At 50.4% G+C, this 22,787-nt stretch overlaps 9 protein-coding genes across 9 annotated transcripts; 4 read left to right on the forward strand and 5 right to left on the reverse strand.

Moving 5' to 3' along the window:
- Window positions 1-763: 763 nt before the first annotated feature.
- Window positions 764-2,357, forward strand: fhdA (putative transcription factor Tos4; the record flags this gene model as incomplete). The annotated part of the gene is made up of 2 exons (XM_043271207.1): window positions 764-2,278; window positions 2,331-2,357. The coding sequence occupies 2 exons, from the start codon at window positions 764-766 to the stop codon at window positions 2,355-2,357; spliced, it is 1,542 nt and encodes a 513-aa protein (XP_043127142.1).
- Window positions 2,358-3,448: 1,091 nt separating this feature from the next.
- On the forward strand, window positions 3,449-3,730 carry Aspvir_008032 (uncharacterized protein; the record flags this gene model as incomplete). The annotated part of the gene is made up of 1 exon (XM_043271208.1): window positions 3,449-3,730. The coding sequence occupies one exon, from the start codon at window positions 3,449-3,451 to the stop codon at window positions 3,728-3,730; it is 282 nt and encodes a 93-aa protein (XP_043127143.1).
- A 639-nt stretch (window positions 3,731-4,369) lies between these two features.
- Window positions 4,370-8,332, forward strand: Aspvir_008033 (regulator of nonsense transcripts 2; the record flags this gene model as incomplete). The annotated part of the gene is made up of 9 exons (XM_043271209.1): window positions 4,370-4,388; window positions 4,464-4,508; window positions 4,593-6,718; window positions 6,786-7,077; window positions 7,126-7,283; window positions 7,340-7,618; window positions 7,683-7,988; window positions 8,040-8,184; window positions 8,235-8,332. 9 exons carry the CDS (start codon window positions 4,370-4,372, stop codon window positions 8,330-8,332), a joined length of 3,468 nt encoding a protein of 1,155 aa, XP_043127144.1.
- Window positions 8,333-9,326: 994 nt separating this feature from the next.
- Window positions 9,327-10,478, reverse strand: Aspvir_008034 (coiled-coil-helix-coiled-coil-helix domain-containing protein; the record flags this gene model as incomplete). The annotated part of the gene is made up of 3 exons (XM_043271210.1): window positions 9,327-9,663; window positions 9,739-10,111; window positions 10,280-10,478. The coding sequence occupies 3 exons, from the start codon at window positions 10,476-10,478 to the stop codon at window positions 9,327-9,329; spliced, it is 909 nt and encodes a 302-aa protein (XP_043127145.1).
- A 924-nt stretch (window positions 10,479-11,402) lies between these two features.
- Window positions 11,403-12,394, forward strand: Aspvir_008035 (thiamine diphosphokinase; the record flags this gene model as incomplete). The annotated part of the gene is made up of 3 exons (XM_043271211.1): window positions 11,403-11,526; window positions 11,608-11,687; window positions 11,750-12,394. The coding sequence occupies 3 exons, from the start codon at window positions 11,403-11,405 to the stop codon at window positions 12,392-12,394; spliced, it is 849 nt and encodes a 282-aa protein (XP_043127146.1).
- A 641-nt stretch (window positions 12,395-13,035) lies between these two features.
- On the reverse strand, window positions 13,036-14,308 carry Aspvir_008036 (uncharacterized protein; the record flags this gene model as incomplete). Its single annotated transcript, XM_043271212.1, has 3 exons — window positions 13,036-13,762; window positions 13,898-14,173; window positions 14,229-14,308. The coding sequence occupies 3 exons, from the start codon at window positions 14,306-14,308 to the stop codon at window positions 13,036-13,038; spliced, it is 1,083 nt and encodes a 360-aa protein (XP_043127147.1).
- An 835-nt stretch (window positions 14,309-15,143) lies between these two features.
- On the reverse strand, window positions 15,144-16,624 carry Aspvir_008037 (putative mitochondrial carrier protein; the record flags this gene model as incomplete). Its single annotated transcript, XM_043271213.1, has 3 exons — window positions 15,144-15,904; window positions 15,975-16,272; window positions 16,409-16,624. The coding sequence occupies 3 exons, from the start codon at window positions 16,622-16,624 to the stop codon at window positions 15,144-15,146; spliced, it is 1,275 nt and encodes a 424-aa protein (XP_043127148.1).
- A 924-nt stretch (window positions 16,625-17,548) lies between these two features.
- Aspvir_008038 (uncharacterized protein) lies at window positions 17,549-18,746 on the reverse strand (the record flags this gene model as incomplete). Its single annotated transcript, XM_043271214.1, has 4 exons — window positions 17,549-18,108; window positions 18,180-18,403; window positions 18,593-18,610; window positions 18,679-18,746. 4 exons carry the CDS (start codon window positions 18,744-18,746, stop codon window positions 17,549-17,551), a joined length of 870 nt encoding a protein of 289 aa, XP_043127149.1.
- Window positions 18,747-19,975: 1,229 nt separating this feature from the next.
- Window positions 19,976-21,703, reverse strand: aspB (septin AspB; the record flags this gene model as incomplete). Its single annotated transcript, XM_043271215.1, has 3 exons — window positions 19,976-20,611; window positions 20,673-21,139; window positions 21,226-21,703. 3 exons carry the CDS (start codon window positions 21,701-21,703, stop codon window positions 19,976-19,978), a joined length of 1,581 nt encoding a protein of 526 aa, XP_043127150.1.
- Window positions 21,704-22,787: the final 1,084 nt, after the last annotated feature.

Here is a 22,787-nt window from a genome sequence, read left to right on the forward strand (position 1 = left end):
CCAATGGAGCGTGACCAAGCTAGGTAAGCTGCATGTCAGGACGGCATTCCAGCAAAGCGGCGAGGGAGCTGACCTGACCCTTAATCACGTGATCATGCGCGAGTCACGGGGACTCGAACCATAGAACGCGGGAGCATATGAGGCTAGACGCGGCGGACGCGCCTTTGCATACACAACACAGATCTTGTATGCAGGCATGAGCTATTGAGGCATGGTTTCTATCAGCTCATGCTTCACCCTTTCTATCATTTGCTTGGCTTGAGAATCTAGAGGAGAATCATGCAGTGCGACACATAGTTTGAAACGGCCTTTCAGTGAGGCTGCGCGAGGTTAGCGGTGGAGCTTCTGAGCCCTTGTCGGCGCCTATAGAACGCGTCTCAGTCTGTAAGCGTGCAAATCCGCGCTGGAAGGACGAGACGTTCCGCTCCGGCAGGCATTCCTGCACCACACTCCAACTTTCACCCTTTTCTTCTATGCCTCGTACTTGTTCTTTCTCGCAGGCCAATTTTCTTGTGCTTCCCAACCTCCTGGTCGTCATCCTGGGGGGAAGCTTCAGTTCTTTCCTTCTTGTCTAGGACAAGCTTCTCTCTTTCCTTTATATTGCTGTCCTGTGATTATTGTGCCATAGAAATAGGCCCCTACGCGGCCTCGACGCGAACCTCAGTCAATATCTTCTCTCATTAGGAGTTTGCTAGAGGTGCCTAGAAGCTTTTTGGTTTTTGGTTTTTATCTTTCAATTGATCTGGACAGAGTCCATAGCATCATGGAGTCTTCTCCTCCAAGGAGCAGTGCCACTGCTTCTGTGGTAGGTGTGAAGCGTCCTGCGTCCTTATTGCCTGCTTTCGAGCCATTGAGCTCGTCTCCCTCCCTTCCTCGGCCACAGAAGCGTGTTGCTCGCGATAGCCATGGCATAGTATCGACCTATCCTACTCCTGTCCCGACCTCGTCGACCCATATCATGTCCTCGTCGCCGCCTCGGATGGCATTGTCACGGTCTGCATCACGTCGTACTATTGCCCAGTCAGGCTCTGAACGAACTCCATTGTCGACCGTCCCAACACTGATGCTTCCTGAGAGTGGAGAGCCTATTTTGATGGGGAGGTCTAGTGCATCTTGTCATCACCAATTGTCCGCCAATCGGATGATATCAAGGGTTCATGTCAAGGCCACCTATAAACCGGCACCTAATCCATTTGATCGTGATAGGGTGGAGATAACGTGCATGGGGTGGAACGGGGTTAAACTTCTCTGCCAAGGCAAGACATATGAGTTGGCCAAAGGGAAGACGTTCACGTCCGATATCAAAGATGCGGACATCATGGTGGATGTCCACGACACTCGTGTGCTCGTGCAATGGCCACGGAATGAAAGGAAGGACTATGCTTCAACGGACTCTGAGCAAACCTGGGAGGAGACAACACCAAAGGGCCCCAATCAGTCTCGTAGGAGCCTACAAGACAGTCCCCTTGCCGAAGGACAGCGTCTGGCTTCCCCCGTCTCTCCGTCACCTGCGGTGCAGTCACTCGTTCCTCCATCCTCGCCTTTGTTTACTCCTACGCGCTCGCGAAACGCAGTGGTTGTGTATGAAGATGAAGCATCTCCTATTCGTCGTAACCTTTCTCGGGATGTGTCATCACCTCGAGCCGCCCAGGAATCCGCACGTCTGGCGGATGTTCTCCAAAGCTCGCAGTCCAGCGATCTGAGCGACCTTAGCAGACCCGATGAATTCTCGGATCACGACGAGGAGAACGACCCAATAATTCACTCCTTCGGTCCTTTCGGCGACAACCTCCTTCCCCGCATGGCATCTTTCTCCGCGGATGAATCACCACTGCGAGGCCCACGCCCTTCTCGACCTCTTCAGCCTACTCAATCTCCCAAACAGCCACGACGGCCTTCCGAGAAAGACAGCTCGGAACGCAAGTCAGAACTGACTGACGAGACCTATGAGAGAATCCAGAACCATGCGGCGAATCAACTTGCCTTCTCCCGCCTGTCTTCGACTCCATTCTCAACTATACTAAATAATCTTCCTCCGGCTCTGTGGAAGCGGGATGACCGGTCCAAACAGGGAGCTTCGAGCGAGGAGATTCGCGCCATCATAGAGTCCACCAAATGTATTGGCAAGGTTGCGCGGGAAGGAAAAGATGCCGCCGGCAAACCACTTGAGAGCGAATACTACTATATACCTGACTTCGACGACGATGATATGCGACGTGAAGCAGTTGTGAATGACCTCAGAAAGCCAGGTCTTCGCAACTGCCGAAAGCAGCACAAGGTATGCTTCAGGTCCTGACTGATCGTTAGTCATGCAACTAATTTCTGTACAGCAATACTTCTGGCGTAAGCCAAAATGAAACAACTCTGTGAAGACCAAAGATGTCGCATTCGCCGATATCCCGATTAAAAGATTTGCGGTAACCGTTCTTAGTACATAGTTCCATTACCCTTGTTTCTTTCCTTGCTTTTTGAAGTTCGAGGACTCGCATAGCGTGGCGTGGGCATACCCTGTTTGATTTTTCTATGTTGTATGAAGGTGTATGATGTATGGTGGATCGTTTCTTCTCATCTAGGTATGATGCCTTGTTTGTTTAATCTGCGCCTCAAACAGTCGAAGCGCGCCTGTTCTTTCGTACCCGTGCGATCTCGTACCACGTCCCTTTGCTGATGATCGGGCCTATGATGCAAGCTTATGGTTCCAGCATGATCGTTCATATGGAAATACTGAAAGTCTTGCGTGGACCGGTGTCTTTGCAAGTCTTCTTGTCAGCAAAGGTGTCTCTTTCCATGTACCAGATGAGCTCGTCTCTTCGATGACTGTATGGTATGAGGACTTGTCCAAGAAAATAAAAGTATTCATCACTACATTGCCTGCCGTCCTGACTTTCGAACCATTTGCTTTCTTTTATAGAGGTACTGGTTACATTTCCGGTCCATTGTTTATCCGTTCATTTGAGTCAGCTCTTCAATCACTCGCATCACGTGATAAAGCTCATACAAGGAATTGTTAGCGATAACGCATGATCCCTGCTAGCTCTGATATCATTTGATGTTGGGCCTAGAGAGGTACCTTCCGGAGGTGCTGCGGTAGAAATAAGAACTTGTCACTATCTGGTACCCCAAAAGTCAGATATCCGGCCAATGTAACTTTCACTCGCCACAACCTATGACATAGCTTGACATTCCGTGTCACCAAGGGCTCCTTGGACCTATATTAACCCCTCTAAACTGTCAAATGGATCTCTGATACTCTTCATGTCTGGCTAGTCTAAATCCACTTTGCTGTGTGTCTGAAACTCCATCATTATTATACTCAATTGGGTAAGTCATTTCCCTTCACAGTTACTGAACTAATGCCTAAACCATAACGTTACAGCAAAGGCAGAAGAAGCCCCGCATCAGTAGTATAGTCCAGTTCTATCTACAGGCCTCGCCTACCAACAGAACAATGTCGTCCACAGGTCATCAAGGACCGTTCGCTGAACCCACCTCTGAATCTCAGACTGTCCTGCTCCCTGAAAACCCGTCCGTGGGCCGAAGCAGTGAGCCTCTTCCCAATCCACCGAGTGCCAGTTCTCAAGGCCGCTCCTTGGAGAAGCCGTGGAAGCCGACGATCAACCGTCAACAGAGCTGGAGTGAGCAGGATCAGAAACATGAGCTTCAGTCTAGGCTGCTAGCAACAGAGAGAGGGAAAGAGACGGGGTTCACGGAGATATTGCAGGATATGTAATATGTAGCTGTCTCTTTGAATCTATCTTTTGAGCCTTGTTCTTGTGATTGTTGCTGGATAGCATAGGTTCAATAGGATGAAGCAGTAGGCATCTGCTAAGGGATTGATTTCTATGTAACATGAAAGCGTGCGGTTGTTCATCACAAGAGACAGTAAAGGCGACGTTTCACATCAGTCCCTCATCAAGCAAGAGCACGACCGAAAAAAAGTACGGCACCTTCGCTATGCTGGAATTATAATTCTAGTATTTCTCTGATATTTGCATGAAGTTGCATGAGACAAAACTAAAATAAAAGAAACGCATTGGGCTAGGGCATCAAGAGAGCGCTTTGCTGGAATTTATAGTAAGTGGAAGGGCGGAACTCCGCAACATCCCAAGGGTCCAGTTTCACTGCCAGGACCGCCTTCGGATACCACTTCGCCGCCGCAGTCAGTCAAATAAGAGAATCATCTTCATCTTCAACAGACAGTTTATAACTTGACGCACAAAAGGGCGTCTAGCTGTACCATACGCTGCGCGCCATTTTCGCCGTGCTTCACCAATGTGGCATTCAAGTCACTTATGCGCTTTCCTTTCGGACTCTGAGAAAGGACCCCACGACAGTTAAAATCGCTGCGGACAGCAGCCGGCAATAAGAGATGGAACGCCAGAGAAAGCGTACGCATTTTCTTTGCATAGGACTTGAAGCCAAACCAAACTCTATTTGATATCTGACAATTTTGGCATATCTAGGGGAGCTCCGCGACCTGAATGAACGAGCCTGGGCTGGAGAGAGTGGTAATTACCTCCCCGTTCATTGACAAATCCCGCTGGACGCTGTCGTCTCACAGTCATCTAACTACGTATCGAACTATTTTACAGACCTCTTTCCGGTCAGCAGTTCGCTTGATTCGTCGCTGAAGAAGAATACGGCCTTTATCAAGCGTCTCCGAACAGGAATCAATACTTCAGTCCTGCAAACCTTCTTGTCCGATATCCGCACTTTGTCGCTCCACAAGTACCTTTCCGAGATTATCTCCGCATGCTACGAGGGTCTATGCAAACTTAAGTCGCCGGGGGAGATCGCCGCGGGCGTGGAAGTCACAAGCGCATTACATCAGCGATTCGGACCGGACGAGTTCACGAGGCAGATCGGTTGGCTGCTAGGTCGCGGTCTTAGCACACCCGACAAGTCGCAGCTCAGAACCCTCAGCCAGGAGTTGCGCGAGCGTGAAGAGAAAGAAAGGCTCTCCAGACATCGGGTGCTGCTTAGGGTGGTCACGGAGCTATGGCTTGTCGGAGTTCTGAGGACCCTGGATGACATCGAGAGACCGGATGACCTGGGTGCCAAGGGCAAGGATGGTGTGGTCAGTATCGGTGGAAAAGCGACAGACGCCGTGTCTAAGCCTAAGGCGACGCCATCTGCAGCCAAAGATCACGACAAAGAAGCCGAGCCGTTTCCTCTGGAGGTCTTGAAAGATCTCCTTGGTCACGACCGCGATCATGCCAATCTGCCACTTGCCGTTTTATTTGCCAAGAGCTTTAGTTGGGATATTCTCGGAGCGAATATGGTCGACGAGAGCCGGAAGACGGTTGATGCGGATGGGACCACGGCCTCTGTTGCTCCTTCAGAGACAGTGAATGGTGGAGACGATGCGACGGCCGCCGAGAATGACCCGCCACTTGTGTCGGAGAAAACGCAGCTTCGATTCAGGAGTATTCTGAATCGGTATCTGGAAGATGTCAAGGCGCACGTCGTTCGCGACCAGAGAGCATTGGCAGCGCAGAGTCGTCGAAATGCGGAAGCCTACGTCAAGAGTGGTGAGATATTCGAGGACCGTCAAGCAAATTTTGACAAGCAGAGCAAGTCATTGGAGAAACTGGTTGCAAACACTCAGGTGTTGTGCGAGGTTCTAGGGGTGGAAATGCCAGCCTTGGCTGAGCAAGAAGCGGCTGATTCTGCCTCGAGTGGTGGGATCGGGCTTGTGAAGACTTCGGAATATCTGCGTGGCCAGGGCGAGGGTCCCGGTATTTGGGAGGATGAAGAGGAACGGCGCTTCTATGAAAATTTGGTTGATCTCAAAGGAAAGGTACCGTCCGTTCTGCTTGAAGATGGTAAGAAGAAAAAGTCCGACTCCGACGATGCTGCGAAGAAGAAGACAGACGGCGAATCTACCCCCGATTCGAGTGCAGAGAAGCCTGAGAACGCAAGTCAAACACCAGCATCGGAAGAGAAGTCTGCTGCGGAGGCGGAAGACCAGTCTACAGCCATCGCCAGCAAGACCGTTGGAGCTCAGGTAGACGCTCTCTTGGCTAGGCTCCCCGAGCTCCAAACAAAAGACCAAGTCGATCAGCTGGCACTCGAATTTTGCTTTCTCAACTCCAAGGCCTCGAGGAACAGGCTCATAAAGGCCGTGTCAGATGTGCCAAAGGGTCGAGTCGATCTGTTGCCATTGTATTCTCGACTGGTGGCAACCCTCGGGCAGTATCTTCAGGATATTCCTCAAGGTTTAATAACGTACCTCGACGAAGAGTTTCGCAGTCTTCAACGTCGGAAGTCCAAAGAATTCCTCGGCCAGGTTCGGATGACCAATATCCGTTATTTCGCAGAGTTGACGAAATTCGGTGTTGTTCCGGAGCATATTATCTTTCACTGTTTCAAGGTTTCCCTCGACGACTTTTCACGCATGAACATTGAGATTATTGGCCATCTTCTCGAAAACTGCGGACGCTACCTGCTTCGGAATCCAGAAACATCCCCGCGGATGGCCTCGTTTTTAGAGAAGCTTGGCAGGAAGAAGACAGTCCAGCATCTGGGACAGCAAGAAAGAATGATCATCGAGAACGCAATGTACTATGTTGACCCGCCGCCGCGACCTGCTATTCAACAGAAGGAGCGCACGCCTATGGAATCCTACATCCGCAAGCTGATTTACCTCGACATGAACAAGCGTAATTATACTAAAATCCTGAAGTCGATTCGGAAGCTCCACTGGGAAGAACAAGATGTAAGCACACCCTACACCCCTTCTCCGTGTGCGAGCAACACAAAACATTGCTAATCTCTTTCACCAGGTGGTCGATATTTTGGAGCGTGTCTTCAGTAAGCCGGTCAAGGTCAAGTACGGCAATATCCACCTTCTCGCTATCCTTATCAGTGCACTTTATAGGTATCACCAGGACTTCGTGATTAGTGTTGTAGACAACATCCTTGAGCAGATCACGCTGGGACTCGAACAGAACGATTTCAAGTTCAACCAGAAGCGTGTAGCTGAAGTGAAATACCTCGGGGAGTTGTACAACTACAAAATGATCGACTCGCCCGTGGTCTTTGATACGTTGTACCGGATTGTCACTTTTGGCTACGGTAAGCATCATTGGATCCGTTGTTTTCTATTACTCACATATTATGTAGAAGGTGGCACTCCGATTCCTGGAAAACTCAACCCATTAGATCTACCAGATGATTTCTTCCGGATTCGTCTGGTCTGCACTCTGCTGGACACTTGTGGTCACTGTTTTGATCGTGGATCTGCTAAGAAGAAGTTGGATTTCTTCTTGATCTTCTTTCAGGTACTGCTTCTTTCCGCTCGGTCTTCGAAAGGGGTAGTGGTCTAATATTTTCGCAGTACTATTATCTTACAAAGGACCCTTTGCCTATGGACGTCGAATTTTTGATCCAGGACACCTTCGCTATGGCCCGTCCTCAATGGAAGTTGATGACTGATTTGCAGGAAGCCACGCAGTTGTTCAGTGAAGCAGTCGCTCAGAACTACAAGACTCAGGATTCCGAGAGGACTATGGAACCAGATGAAGATGATGCAGAAAGCAGCTCGTCTGATGACGGTCTTGAGGATGATGCAATTCCCGAAGCTGAAGAAGAACAAGAGTCGAGCGATGAAGCTGAAGTGAGTTTCACGTCCATCAGGGCAAGGTTGCCTTAAGAATCGTCACTGACGCTAATAAATGCAGGTCTCTGGCCCCAATGCCGAGCAAGATACCGACAGTGAATCCGAGGACGAGCAGATATTTGTCACTCGTCAGGAGGAGGAGCGTGATCCTGAAGTTGAGGCTGAGTTTGAGCGCGAGTTCGAGAAAATGATGGCGGAGAGTATGGAGTCTAGACGGTTCGAACGCAAGGCTGTGTTCGACATTCCTCTGCCCATGAGGCGTGCCGGCCGTGAGGCTTCGGCGGGTGATGCAGTGACTGAAGCGCCTCCCGAGCGAACCAATACAATGGCCTTCTCTTTGATGACAAAAAAGGGAAATAAGCAGCAGGTTTGTTGCACTTCCTAACCATATGCATCTCACGTTGCTAACAAGCCATAGACTCGTACAATTGATCTCCCATCTGACTCCAGCTTTGCAATTGCCATGAAGAGTCAGCAGCAAGCGGACCGTGAAGAGCAGCAACGCATCAAGAACTTGGTGCTCAATTATGAAATGACTAATGAGGCTGAAAACAATACTGAAGGTGAGCATCGCTCAATTCGGGCCAGTGTTCGTTATCTGACTTGCGTTTAGTGCTTGAAAAGCGTACCCCTCCGAAGCTCGACAAGCCTGGCTCGAACCGCACAGGTTTCCGGTCTAGAAAGCTCCAGCTCAGCGATGTCAATTGGTAGTGATCCTCTGTTCTACAGTTGAACTTGTTCAGCTGCACATTTCTCCATAATATTGAGAGTGTACCCTCATCGGTCGATGTTTGAGGCGGTTGAGTGCGCTTCTGCGCATCAACTTCGTTACCGCCAGCGAACTTCTGACGAGTGGCCATTAAGCATCACTACATCGTGTGATTTTGACCTTGGACATCTCGAAGTGTTGACTTGCCTCCGCATGTACCCAGCGTACACTACTGGAAACATTCCATGCCCATGCTACTCGACTATCGAGAAGACTTTGTGAGGAGCATGATATAGCCTTCATATGGTATGGTTGATGTCATGGCTTGGATTCCGGCGGGGATAGTTGTGGTCGTTATCGGGCTACTATGCTCTACGGTCTTGTCTTCTGGGGTCGAATTGCCACAACTCGAACGGCAATGGCTTTAATGCCAGTCTTTGAGTCCGTGAAAACTGGAAGCAAGATATGGGTGCCGCTGCTTAGCAAGCGCGGACAAGGAGAGGCCATGAGGCTTGAGCCGGGTCACCGTCTTCAGCTGAAGCATCAATCCACTTTGCGTGTCTTGAACACTAGATTGCAATAGTCCAACGAAGTATTGATTTATCCGAACTCAGGTTTTCGAACCCCGTAGAAATAGATCAGTGACACATGGTAAGGGGCTATGGTAACTCCACAGAAAACTCTATTTTCTATCGCTCCTCTTGCTGAATGGCCAGAACATAAAGTACAATAACTTACATGATGGAGTAGGGTAATCAGGAGCGTGAATCAAATGCAGACCAAAATGACGATGATGAAAAGAACACCCAGACGGATGAAAAGGAAAGACATTGGTCATTCCGTTAGGAGATAGTGCAGGAAAGAGAGCGATGAAGGTATAGTAGTACACGGCCTGAATCCCACACTTCCCACCCTTTCTGGACCGTTCAACTGATACGAGGGAAATTTTGTTCTGCTCGTCACATGTATTAATCTATCAAGACAAGACGAGACTGCTCATTTCTCCGTCCGCTGGGCCTTGGTGACATCGTCGTTCCTGCCTTCGGTATCGTGCCAGGCCTTGGGAATGAGGCCTTCGCTCTCAGCCTGCTCGGCCTTCTCGGCAACTTCCGACTTCACCTGGGCGTGAACGTCTTTTGCGCGGGCTCGCTTTTCTTCGGGGCGAGAGGAGGCATCGACCTCAGCGGCGGGGGCGCTGACGGCGGGGGAAGCGGGCTGCTCGCTGGGTTCTGAGACGCCGGCTGCGGTGGCAGCTGCGGCGTCGGGCTCCTCGTCATCTTCGAGCTCGGCACCGTAGACGTCGGGGTACCTCCGGAAGCACTCTTGCATGCCCCTGTCACATAAGAAGCGTTGGTTAGTACATGACTGCACGCCGAGCGATATCCAGAAAGGTCAGGATAGAACGAACTTGAACTTGTCAATGCAGTCCATGCCCTTGGGTTCTTCTGTGGAGTACACAAAGCAGCTGAACGCAGCCTTGAACTCCTCGCCGCAAGGACCGTGGGCCATGCCACCCAGGCATGGGCAGTCCCAGTTGATCTCGCCAGTCTCAGGGTTAAAGGCGGCTTCCTGGCCGGCTTCGTCTTCGAGTTCTTGGGGCGACTTCACAGCGGCTTCTGCGGCGGTTAGGGCCTCTTGCTGTGTGGGTTGCGCATCCGGTTGCGAGACGGCCTTTGATTCTGCTTGTCTTTCTTCGCGGATTCTGGGCTTGATGGAGTCGAGAGTTGGGAGGTGGGTTTCATTGGAAGAATCCGATGTGCTCTGCTTGAAGAGGAGGGAGACTGTATCGTTGACCAAGTTCAATTAGTATGGGGTTCATCTTTTATATGTAAACAGCTTGCTATTATCCGACTCTTGCTCTTTCAGACGCATGCTTCCAATTGTGTAGGGAGGGAAAAAAGCTATGACCGAATCAAAGGTGACGACCAGAACCGGGATTTCGCACATACATGACGGCTGCTCGGCAAAGACATTGCTCGTGTTATAGTAGTATACAGCTCCGGCGGCCAACCCCAGACGGACAGCGGTATTCTTCCAACTCCTCGACTTGGTGTTTGGGGGAGCAGTGCTTATCAATCGTCTGCTGGCCGGGACACGGGCTGCGACACCCGGCGCGCGGAGGAGAACTCTGGTCGCGGGACGGAACATGATGCGGAAAGGGATGTGAGAAAGGAAGCAGGAAATATGAAAAATACGAAACCGACTATGCAGACATTCAATCGGTATGCGAAATCGAATTGAGGAGGATATGGCCGGCCAGACCGGTGCGAAGCGGAGAGAAAGAGGATGTGAACGAATTGGTGATGTCCTGCCGGCCTGAGGCTCATGAATTTCCACTTTGAGAGTGAGGTGGGTGGTCACGTTTCGATCTGACCAATCAGATGACGTCCATATCTACTTCCATCGTCTTCTTTTTGCAGGTGCTTACCATTATACGAGCTGCGCTGATTAATTCAGTCTTCAGTTCATGGCCTCGATGACTGGCTTTATGCTTATGGGGTTGTTATGTAGAATTGATCTCTGAACTAAAAGAGAGATGTCTAGTGCTACTGAAATATGGGATGCCATGACGATATATATATGACGTGAATGAGAACATCAAGATCGCAGACTAACCTGCCAATCTTGTGCAGTAGTAGATAAGTGAAACTATCAAGGTCAAGGCTTCCTCGCTAGATTCTCTCGTATGAAGAGCCATTCTGCTTGCCAGATCAACCATCACCAGTCTCTTTGGAAATCTACTCCATCCAGGTTAAGGCCCTCCATACAGTTTTTCGGTAGTAGAGGTAGACTTTTCCAATTGCGGTAGAGCATCGTTCTTCAACACAATCGCTCCCCAACCCCAAAGACAATTCAGCACTTATGGGTCTCAAGTTGGGAAAGTGATCGCCTGTCTAGCCAGAGATACTGAGATGCCCTTGAATGCCAGTGCGTGACATCACCGCAGTAAGAACATCATTGTATCGCCCATTCCGGCCCGCACACCAGTGTAACCAGACACAGATTGAGCTCGAATCCCCTCAGACGAGAAACCGACCAAATCATCCTGGAAATCCAACTTATCAAGCGATAATGTCAACCGAGTGGGATCCAACTCAATTCTTCTGCGACTCCAACGAAGCCATTTCTCCATTTGCGCTGCTCGTCCTCAACCAGCCAATCAACGAAAGAGCCTTTGCAGCCCTGAAGAAACATGGTATATATGCCTGCGCACAGTGCAACCCCTCGATACAATATCCCGCCATAATCAAAACCGAACTAGCTAACTCGATCCAAGCATGCTTCACCATCTGCGCCGACGGCGGCGCAAACCGCTTCTACCACATGATGCACAAGCAGGGAAGGGAATCCCAAGAGGTAAAACCACATGTTCTACCACCAAGACAGCATCGCCGCAGACCTAACAAACCGGAACCCAGTTACCCGACATGATAATCGGCGATCTGGACTCCATCCGCCCCTCCGTGCGCTCGCACTACGAGGGCCTGGGCGTCCCCGTCCTTGAGGATCCGGACCAATACTCGACGGATTTCACCAAGTGTCTCAAGTACCTCCGTGCGCACGCAGCTGAGATCATCACCAAGCGCCAGATTTCAACTCCGTCGCCGTCTGCGCGCCTGGAGATTCTCATCATGGGCGGCCTCGGCGGGAGAGTCGACCAGGCGTTCTCGCAGATCCATCATCTGTATATGATGACGAGGGAGGTAGCTGGAGAGCCGGCCGCGGGGGATCTGTACCTGATCTCCGAGGAGAGTATCACGTTTATTCTGCAGTCGGGAAGGCACATTATTCGCACGCCGAGAACGAAAATGCCTGATGTGTATCCTGAGCAGAGAGAGGATGAATATTATCTGCTCGAGGAGAATGTCGGGGTAATTCCTCTGTCCGGGCCGGCGAGGATCACGACACGTGGATTCGAGTGGGATGTGAAGGACTGGCTGACCGAAATTGGAGGCCAAATTAGTACGAGTAATCATATTCGAGCTGATGAGGTGACTGTGGACACGGGGGTCCCTGTTCTATTTACGTTGGAGCTGGCGCAGAGGTTTAAGAGGATGCGGTAATGGTGTCTCAGTTCCGACGTTGCTTTATTCGTTTGTTTCTTTCTTTTTCTGTTTGTTCAAATAGACTCACGCTGGGATGGGTGGTTGACACATGTATATTATACCCAAGATACAGTACATAGAAGTCTGATACGAATACGCCAGTTTTCCCGAATTTGCGGACTAGAGCTGCGAGATTTCCATATGTTTGGGAGCCCGTAAAATAATATATTAGTCAACTGATTCCGTGACACCAAAACCAACCAAGTGAATCGAATATACTGAGTATAGTGACAAGAAAACGACAATCCAGAGATACAACCAGGGCGCCTCCCCCTGAAGCGAGTACGAAAAGGACCAAAAACTGCAGCAAGCAAGACTCAGACAGACATCACGCCGTATTAAACCCCGAGAAGAAGATATCCAAGAAATGAGCTTCAACTCATCCTGACACCTGAGTGGAGCGAGAAGCCTCTTTGTTCAACTGTCCAAACTTCTTCGCTCTTTGACCCTTTTTCTTACCGCTGACTTGCTGATATATTGCTTCTCATGAGCCCGAGCAATTTGCGCCAACCGCGCAAGAACGCATCATCCAACACAACCCAGAGCGGACCCCGCCGCAAGACAATGACAAGCACACATCGAAGCATATATACCTATATCTACTTGCGAAGAATAGCCTCGTAGAGAGTGCCAACAGTCCCAATTGCAGCAGTGGTAAGCATGCCTGGCCAGTGGAAGGGGACAGATACATTCACCCTCTCAATGGAGAAGTTGCTGTATAGACCCATAAAGTTGAAATGATGCGCATAAACCACGTATGCGATGACGGCTTTGGTGATATTGAAACTGAGCGGATCGAACTCAGGACGCGCCTTGTGGCCCTTGCGCGTCTCAGGCACAGGACTGCCGCTTGCTTGCAAGCTGATGTTGAAAAAGTAGGCAAAGAGCAATGGTAGGAGGTAACTCGTAAGCAGCCACAGGGAGAACGGGGCCCAAAAGGCCCCATCCACAAGCATGAAGAGATCGGGTACCCTAAGAGCGAACTCGGGGCTATTGATCGCCGGCACAGCAGGGATAGTGGTCAGATAACGGATGGGGATGAGGTCTTTCATAAGAAAAACGCCTTCAACGGCCATCACGATGGTCTCCACAGCTCGTACGCTGCTCATCTTCGAGCGCACCCAGTTGGAGGATTCCTGTACGCCCGAACGGACCCACGCGTCGTTGATGCGCTCGCGCCATTCGGCGGTCTGCCGGTCAATCGCATCTGTGACCAAAGCAGGCGATAGTGGAGGCTCGACAGTAATTTGCGAGCGCACAGGGGTCTTGGTTACAGCAGTGGCAGCCTGGTTCAGTGTTGAGGCCTCCGAAGCTTCCGAGTCATCCCTACGCAGCAAAGTCAGTGAAACTGTCGCTAAAGCTACACGCGCATATCCAAGCCATCGCGAAAGCCGGCCACGCGACAACGCGACAACGCGACAGACAAGGAGCTAGAAAGAACATGAGAGGGTAAACACCTACGTCACTTCAACATCCTCCTTCTTTGGCTGTGTCTGCCTCCGACGCGTTGTTCCAGGCGTGGCTTTCCGTGGGGCAGGCGTAGCTTTCTTCGGGGCAGGCGTGAGGTCGACCCCAACAGCTTTCTTGACCGGGGAAGTAACGCGCCCGGGCGACGACGAAGACGCGCGCGTCCAGTATTCCTTCAACTCGGGAACATTGATCAGGATAGTTTGGTTATCTTGAAGGAACTTGTTGAGCGCGACGGCCAGCGCGTCCTTGTTGCTGTAATCCGCATAGCTGCGCACAGATTAGAAGCGCTCTATTTTATTATTCTGCCATTCCGGGAGCGTACTCATCAAGTCCAGCAGCCTGCGCGAGGTCGTTGACCTCAGACCTGCGTAGCTTCTTCAGCCAATTCAATCCGTTTGACATGGTGATACGCGCGGGTAGACGGGTAGACCAAGAGTGTGGGGACCATGCGACGGGCGCAGAACACAGAGTAAGGGATGGGTTGTTTATATATACTGGAAGCGCTTATCGAGATCGATACCGAGTGCACAGAGCAAACAAGGTAAAACAAAAGTGAAACCAGGGGAAACCGAGGGATTCAATCTAATAAATAACCAAGGTAGATGGGGATGGAGAGAGACAGAGATGGTTGCATCACCGCTGGAGACAACAGAAGGCTTGACTGCCTGAGGGGGGTGACTCGTGGGGCTGGGGGCGCTTTGTTTGTTGTGGTCGCCCCATCGCCGTTGCTTCGCGCGGTTTGGCAAGCCTCGCCGTCATTGGCCCGGGAGCGATCAACATTCAATCCCCTCCTTACGTTTCTTTGTTCTTTCTTCTCATTGATTTATTCTCAAGAACACGGTTCATTCATTCTATTTCTGCTGGGGTTCTTTATCTTGTTTCGATACCCGAAGAGAAAGAGAGGATTGATCTATGGTACACATCGCATAAGTAGGCATCGTCTAAGAGTCTATGCGGGAGAGGAAAGAAACAAACAAAAATGCCGTACCAAGACCTCTCCAGAAATGGTACATATACATATCAACAATGACAGTGGTGATTTCTGTCATCTTGTCATGATGCGCAATAGCGAGGAGAGGTTGGTCCGATGCAGAAGGGGAAGAAAATCAATATGCCACAACCCCGCCAGAACGCCCTGCAAAACATAGCCTGCCAAGGCACACACATATGCTCCGGCTGCGATGCGAATATATCTACAAGGGGGGCCCCCTCTATTTAGTTGAAGACAAGGACTCGACTAAAGAGGTCCCGTCTCCCCAGTACTCTGCCATGCCTCGAGCTGCTTCAGCAGATACTGGTACATGACCAGCATGGTCCCGCTTTGTATGCTGGTCCAAACGCCCCGTGGGCCAACCCCGCGAAACCAACCGGAAAATCCTTCAGTCTGGTAGATCATCTTCAAACCAGTGAAGAATGACGAGGTGTCCAGACGAGGCGATCCAGGGGCCCGTACCGAAGTAGAAGCTCCTCCGGTGGATATCGGCCGGGAGTGAGTCCGGAGGCTCGAGGTGGTTTGGCTTGAAGTATGTTGCCGAGGAGTCTCCTTAGTAGAAGCGTGCTCAGCGGGGGCCTTGGTCGAAGTGGAAGAAGGCTTGACAGCATCTGAATTCTGCTGTGTCTGAATTCGAGTCTTTACGACATCCATTGGGCAAGTAATCACGCCTGCCATTCCGCCAGCCGTGGCAGCAGTCAGGATCTCTAGCCCAAGACCGATATCTCTAGACCCCACCCATTCTTTCGCGAGGCGGTGTTCCTGTTCGTAGAAAGCAAATTGAAGAGCAGAGAAAGGTAGATCACGGAAAATGGTAGCCTTGTACCCATGGAAGAGCGCAGAAAACCCTTCTTGTCGAATGATCGTTCGCAGCGCGTCTGAGGTCGAGCGGTAATTATATCCAGAATTGAAGTAAGGGTTGTTATAGCGCCCCTGGAGTTGCAGCCGTGTCTTCAACACCTCCGAGGGGACATATACAACAGAAGCGGCCAAGTCCGCAATGAACCCTAGCGGAGGAAAAAAAAAAGTCAATATGATTGCACATTCAACTCTCCCGGCGGATCATTTCCCACATACCTCCAGACAAATATGCCACATTCGCATTGATCCCCGCATCCAACATCCATCGCTTGGTGAATTCATATGTCCCGAAAAAAATGACAGTTCCCGGGAAAGAACCAAGGAGGGCGGGGGTGACACCACCATAAAGACCGCGGAAAAATCCTTCTTGTCGGTAGATGGTCGCATACGACGAGGTCATGGATGCGTACTTCGGAGGAAAATTAGGGTCACCTTGTTGCCGAGTCTTGACCGTATCTAGCGAATGCATAAGCATGTCGCCGCAAGTGCCTCCGATACCTCCGGCAAGCATTGCCTGTATTCAAGGAAAATCCATTCATCAGCACATAAAGATAAAAGGGCCCGTCACACAAGGGTCTTCCACTCCGGTGCGATAACGCAGACTACCCCAATTCATCACGAGCCAGGTGATTGCGACTATATTGACATACATGTAGATATGGAGGACGGGGCTCCTCTTCTTCATCCATCGAAGCATCCTGTCGTACAAGAGCACCGTTTTCCCTCTTCATCGGACTAGCATTCTGAGACGTAGTATTGCCGCCGCTCTTGGCGTTCTGCAAGAATGATGATGACGATGTAGGTGAACCAGGTGTAGATGTCTCTGTCGTCGAAAACAGGCTGAAGACACGCGAGGTCAAGCTCATTGCAAGGACACCGCAATCCACCAGATCGTGGTGCGGGCCAAACCACGGTGGTTGAGATGCGGCGGCGTAGATTTAAGACAGCACGCCACCTCGAGCGAAGATGACGGGAAGATGAGAGCGAAAGTGAGAGCGAAAGTGAGAGTAAAGCGCAAAAGAATACAGTTCAATATTATACAAGTTCTGAAAGGAATGGAGAGGCGAGGATCGGTGGCATCGCACCTCTCGATATGCCGAATAAGAAGAGAAGGGTGGCTGTTTCTTTCTATTGGCCTCTTGCAAACACCGCAAAAAGTTCCCAAAATTTCGGACGGTTTTTCCGCTTCCTCCGCCGCCCGAGCCCTGTGACAGCCTCAGGCACCATTCCGGGTCAACCCAGGAGAATATTGATCCTACCGAGGAAGACAACAAGTCAGGATTGCACATGTTCGGCAAGAATATCAAGAAATTTTAATATCACTATTGAACTTCCGAAAGCGGCTGACAGACGTGATATGCTTATTTAAGAACGATACAACCAAGACAGCGCAAATGGCTAATAGAGGAACAACGACAATCGACAATATAATCGCACCGTGAATGAGGGTATAAGATGCATTGAAGACCTCAGTGCATCTTGCACATCCAAGAGTTGCAGTATCTCTGCAAGAAACACTAGAGCAAAAGGAGGCTACGTCCTATGCCCGCTCCCCCATGCACACTTCAGCCATTCTTGCGCATAATTTTCACCACCAGCTCCTATCTTCAAAACCACGGGCCAGGCCTGATCATCGTCAGATCAATGGTTCTTATATTCGTGAAAAATCATCAGCGAACGCAACATATTTGCAAGCGGCCCCAAGAAACTCCCGGGAAGGCGAACCTTGACAGGATTTCCGTGGGACCGCTCCTCATTACAGACATTGCCAGCATTCTCAACAATCCGGACTACTGAGGCTTCTTGGCAGCAGCGCCGGAGGTGTAGCGGCTCAGATCCGTGGTTTCGTATCCCTGGCGCACAACGTTCTTGAACTGTTCCCAACCCTGGCGAACTGCGGGAGGAGTGCTCTGGTGAGAGACTGAGGCATCGACTCTGGCGGTGAAATGACGGACAGCCTGCTGGACAAAAGAGCTCTGGGAATATCTAGCGCGGAAGAAAGCCAGATAGAGGATAAAGAGAACGATGCTGCCCTTGGAGAAGGTGAGTAGCGATACCAGCAATCGGAAGAGGAGCGCCATCTCCAGCCCGGCAACAAGATCCATGCTGGTATCGTAATATTGTTTGACGAATCTTCCAATGGTATCCGCCAAAGGAGACTGCTTCGCAGCAGGCTTGGGAGAGCCAGGGGAGGAAGGAGAGGCCACACCAGTCGCACCCTGGCTAGGGGGCTGCAAAGTAGGAATCAAGTGGGCACGGGTATAGGTGGCAACGTGGAAAACGGAGTACACGCTGAAGGGAAGTAGAGCCAGAGGGATCTGGCGAGAGTAGAGCCACACCAAAGCCATTCCTGACGTAAATTCGTAAGCCAAGGCTGTCCGAGAAGTCATTGTAGCAATCAGCCGCCGAGGAACCACTCACCAAGGTACTGGACATTTTCGTCTCCAGCGAGCTTCAACGCAATACTGGGAACGCTGCCCTGGAGGCGGCCGCGGGCGATGTGTGCCTTGTACACAACAATTCCATATGTTCCGGCAGCCGCAATAAACGCCAGGCGATAAGTCACCTGTGCAGCGGAGGAGTAGTAGTTGAAGGTGACATAGGACAACAGATAACGGAAAACCGAGATGAGAAGCGTCACGTGCCTGTAGATGGTCAGTGAACCTGCCAGCTAATGCTACTGCCTTCTTCGAAAGGGCCCTGGTGGTAGAATAGCAGGGTTTATATGCGTTGACGGCGCCGAGCAAATTGAGAATGAAATAAATTCATAATCCGAACCGAGTCACTGACGGGGCGGATCGAGTGCTGTTCTTGCAATATGAACGGTGACCTACCCAACAAACCAAGCAAATCTATAGGGTTCACGCCATCTTCGTCAGTACCCAAATGATGAGATCAATGTGCAATGCAGTCCACATACTGTAATGTTTGAACGAGAGCCTTTAGCCTCTCAGGAAGTGGCAAGGTTGAGGGAGGTGGAGGAGCCATGAGTGCTGTGAGGGACAGTTGTTATCTAAAGTGTTGCGCAGGCGGAGGAAGCAGGAAGGACGGAAAGGCACTGTGAAGAGGAGTGGCAATGGAATAGCAGAGACAATATTATTTTTCGGTATTAGGGCAAAATTCAGTTAATTGAGGCTGGTAGGCTCGATAATCCGTCGACAAACTGTGAGGGGAGGCTGGGCGGGGAGACGTGCGACTTGGGGTGTGCGTTTAGTCTACCTATATTATTGGAAGTGGTTTAGCTGGAGAACGGGGCGGAAGCTCTGCGCGGCTCTACTCCACCTCGTCATTAATATTGTTCGCAGTGACGTCGAGTACTACCTCGGGATGATGCAACTGCTGGCCCTTGTTCAATGCAAACCTCAACTTCTGCTATACAAGTTTTTGAACGACCGTGCGAGTACACAAGTCTGATTATTGTCCGTCAAGTTTTTCGTCTGCTTTTCTTCTTCTTGATTTTCCTTACGTGTTGGTCGCTTCTCTGTCCACTACATCATAACCCCAACACATACGGCGCAAGAAATCTAGCGAGCGAACCGAGATTACTTTTGACAACAACTTAAAATTGACAACTAGAACAGAACAGACTGTAAAGGAAACAGGACATCGAGAAGGATGGTCGAGGGTGAGGTATTTCACTAAAATGTGTATCGAAAAGGGCAGAAGAGGGCAAGAGAATAGAATGTCACGAAGAGTGATTGGCCACATTGGGGAATAGGAAAGAGGCAGACACCTGGTATAACGTACGCGAAAAGTACATGACGGCGAAGTGGAAAGTGGGCGTAAGATAGCTGATTTCAACCTGAGCGGGCCACAGCCCTTGCTCATTCATAATCCTGCAAGTGAAGCAAAGGACAACTCGAGCAAGCAGACGTGTTACTTGTCCGCTCGCGGTTCGCATGTTCCAACCCATCTCCCAGTCAAGTCTCAATTGATGGAGTATCGATTCTGGCTGGAAAAGGAAAAGAAAGGGTGAGGAGTTCTTTTTCTTGGTCCGCGCAATTAAATGGTAGAGTCGTTACCGGAAGAAGCAGATACGAGGAAGAAGAGTTTCAAGGAGCGTGGTGAAACAAATAAACACACGAGAATGGAGGGAAGTCGAAATGAGCGCTGGATTAATCAACAGTCGTGCAGGATCAAACGTAGAGACACCGGTAGGTCTCCGACGGCGTTGCATACCCTTGGTGCTCCCAAGGTAGTGCTGAGGTAGTAAAGCCTTAACGGAGAGAAAAGCCCTTCCTCTTCCCTTTCTCTTCGATTGGCCTTCCAGTCTCGAGCCGGGCTTTCTTCTCTTCCAACTCCTGGCGTTGGCGTTCTAGTTGGTCCTTCATCTCGCGATGTCGCGCGTATAATTCGTCCTCGCTCTGTTTCAGCTTGCTTTCCTTCTCTGCAACCTTCTGCTGGAAGACCATCTTCATCTCTGCCTCCATCTTGGCGAGTTTCTGCTCGTGCAAAGCACGCTCCTCCTCCTGCTTGACTGCTGGGTTGACCTCCTTGAACACGCTTGGGTCCTGGGCGACACCCATTTGGGTAAGCTTGTCGGACCGGTAGTTCTCGTAGAGCCAGTTGTTGGTGTGTTCCTTGAGCTCTTCCATGTGAGTGCGGATCAGCATCTGGCGCAGTTTGACAAAGTCGCAGTGTTCCTCGTTGTCAACCTCAATGACACCCCAAGGATAGCTACGACCACGCACTTTACGGCCATCAGCTGTGGTGACCTCGGTGTTCGCACCAACAACGGCAAAAGGAACTTTGGACATAATCTCTTGGTTCTCGGCGATGGTCTCCTCGTCGTCAAGCTCGTAGCGTGGTCCCTCGAAGATCTGAATCGAATGGTGCTGGATATCTGCGAGAATCTAATGGGGTTGACAGGATTAGTTACCAATTCATGATCGGTGAAAAGCGCGTGCTACTTACTCTTTGCTTGAAGAGGGAAATCTCCTCGTCGGTCAATGTGTCGGCCTTGGCAATGACAGGAATGAGGTTGACCTTGGTGTGCAGTCTACGCATGACCTCAATGTCGAGGGGCTTCAGCGAGTGGCCGGTGGGCTGGATGAAATAGACACAGGCGTGAATACGGTTATCGACAATGTTTGTGCGGTTAACCTTGTTCTCCGCCTCCAAGTAGGCATCGTATCTCTGCTCGATGTTTTCGACGATAGGGCGCCACGAGTCATCGTTGTTGACAAAATCACCAAAGCCGGGAGTGTCCACCACAGTCAAGCGAAGACGGACACCGTTTTCCTCGATATCTGCGCTGATGGACTGGATCGAGACTGTCTTCGGGATGATGTCGTGACTCGGGCCGGTACGCTCCTTGGGCGGGTAGAGGGAGGTGTTGAACAAAGTGTTGACGAGAGTCGACTTTCCAAGACCCGATTCACCTATCGAATGAAGTCAGCAATCCATGATGGGGTCCTTTTTCTTCAGAATTGGCGTCGCTTCCGAATTTGATTCGGAGAAAACTTACCAACAACCATCACGTTGAAGTTGAATCCTTTGCGCACACTCTTGCGGTGCCATTGGTTCGGCAAATTGGCGAAACCAACGTAGCCAGCCAGTTTGCGGCGAACGACGTTCTTCATGTCCGTGGCAGCTTGAGCCACAGCTTTTGGATCTTTGGAGCTGACTGTCTGAGCGTTGCCGGCACCCATGGGGTTGCTACGCTCAACGTAAGGAGATCCTGGGCTGCTAGGTGCAGGTGATTCCTTGACAGACGCGGGAGTGCCATTGGCAGGAGAGGATGGTGAAGCTACATCATCCGAAGAAGAGTCAGCAAAGTTATATGTGATTCGGCTTTCACTTCCAGACGGATAGGTCCCTGGCAGGAGAGAGGATAGTGAAAGTGTCTTCGGTCCCGGCTTCTGTTGCAGCGAACTGAGGGTCGGACTCGAAGATCCTAGTGGTAGGTTCTCCCCCACAGTGGGATTCTCCAAGGCCACCGACATTGTTGTATTGTAGCACGTAGAACTCAGGAGGATGACAAGTGAGAATTGACGGGCAGTTGGCGGACAGGTTGACACAAGAATGTAGCTCGATGCAAAAGAATATCGAAAGCGGGCTTACCCATTGTAAAAATTATCCGTTGATTCTAGAAGCGAGCGTGGGATGCAATCAAGGTAGCGAGCGTCAAGAAGGAAGTTCCCCTGAATAGCGCCTTCTGAATTAGCAAACAGAGGTTCCTACTGCACGCAGCTAGGGGAAAGAGGGGCACAGAAGGGAGCAAGGGCAATAAATAAATCGATGCCTCGGTCTCAAAGGGTTTGCAGAAGTAGGGAGGAGTTCCAGCCCTGGAAGTGCTATCTTAACTTACTACTGTTTCACTGGCAAAGGGTGAAATCAGTCAACCACAAGCAGAGGATGACCAAGATCACGGTAAATAATCCCAATCAAGCTCAACGGCGGTGTGAAAAAAGGTAGACACAATAACTATTGTAGGAAAATAAAGTACTATGAAGGGAAAATTATTGAGTACAAATAAAAGGAAGGGGTTGTTGAACGAGAGAAGTGAAGCAACAATAATATGAAGAACCAGGGGAAACTGGGCCTGCGGAGAGTGATGGGGTGGAGGTCGAAGAAAGCTGGTCGCTGGAGCGAGCCATCCTACTAACTGGATACTGCCAATCCGCCAAAGAAAGGGGCACTTCGCTCCATTAAGCAAAATCTTAGCCTCAAGCACATACTTGTCCCGAGAAACAAAACAGCATTGATCTATCTAATCCTTTCAGTCATGAATCCCACGCAGATTGAGCAAAAAGACCTATCAATTTATCCCATTCTACACAGCTTACCTCTCTAAAGGCTGAAGATATCCATGGACAATGAACGCTTCCTGACTGCTGAGAAAGATTTAGAACTTCAGAAAGACAGTGAACTTGCCCAAGGACGGACAGCTCGATTCTATACAAAAGACGCGTCTCTACGAAGTAAAGAGCATCGAGTTAGGACTTCTTTTATGTTGCTCCGGAACCTTTTTTGAAATGACCTCGAGCGTTGATCCTACAGCTTTCAGAACATTACTGTACCGTCCAC

This window comes from Aspergillus viridinutans (assembly GCF_018404265.1).
Source record: "Aspergillus viridinutans IFM 47045 DNA, scaffold_6, whole genome shotgun sequence".
Taxonomy (NCBI): domain Eukaryota; kingdom Fungi; phylum Ascomycota; class Eurotiomycetes; order Eurotiales; family Aspergillaceae; genus Aspergillus; species Aspergillus viridinutans.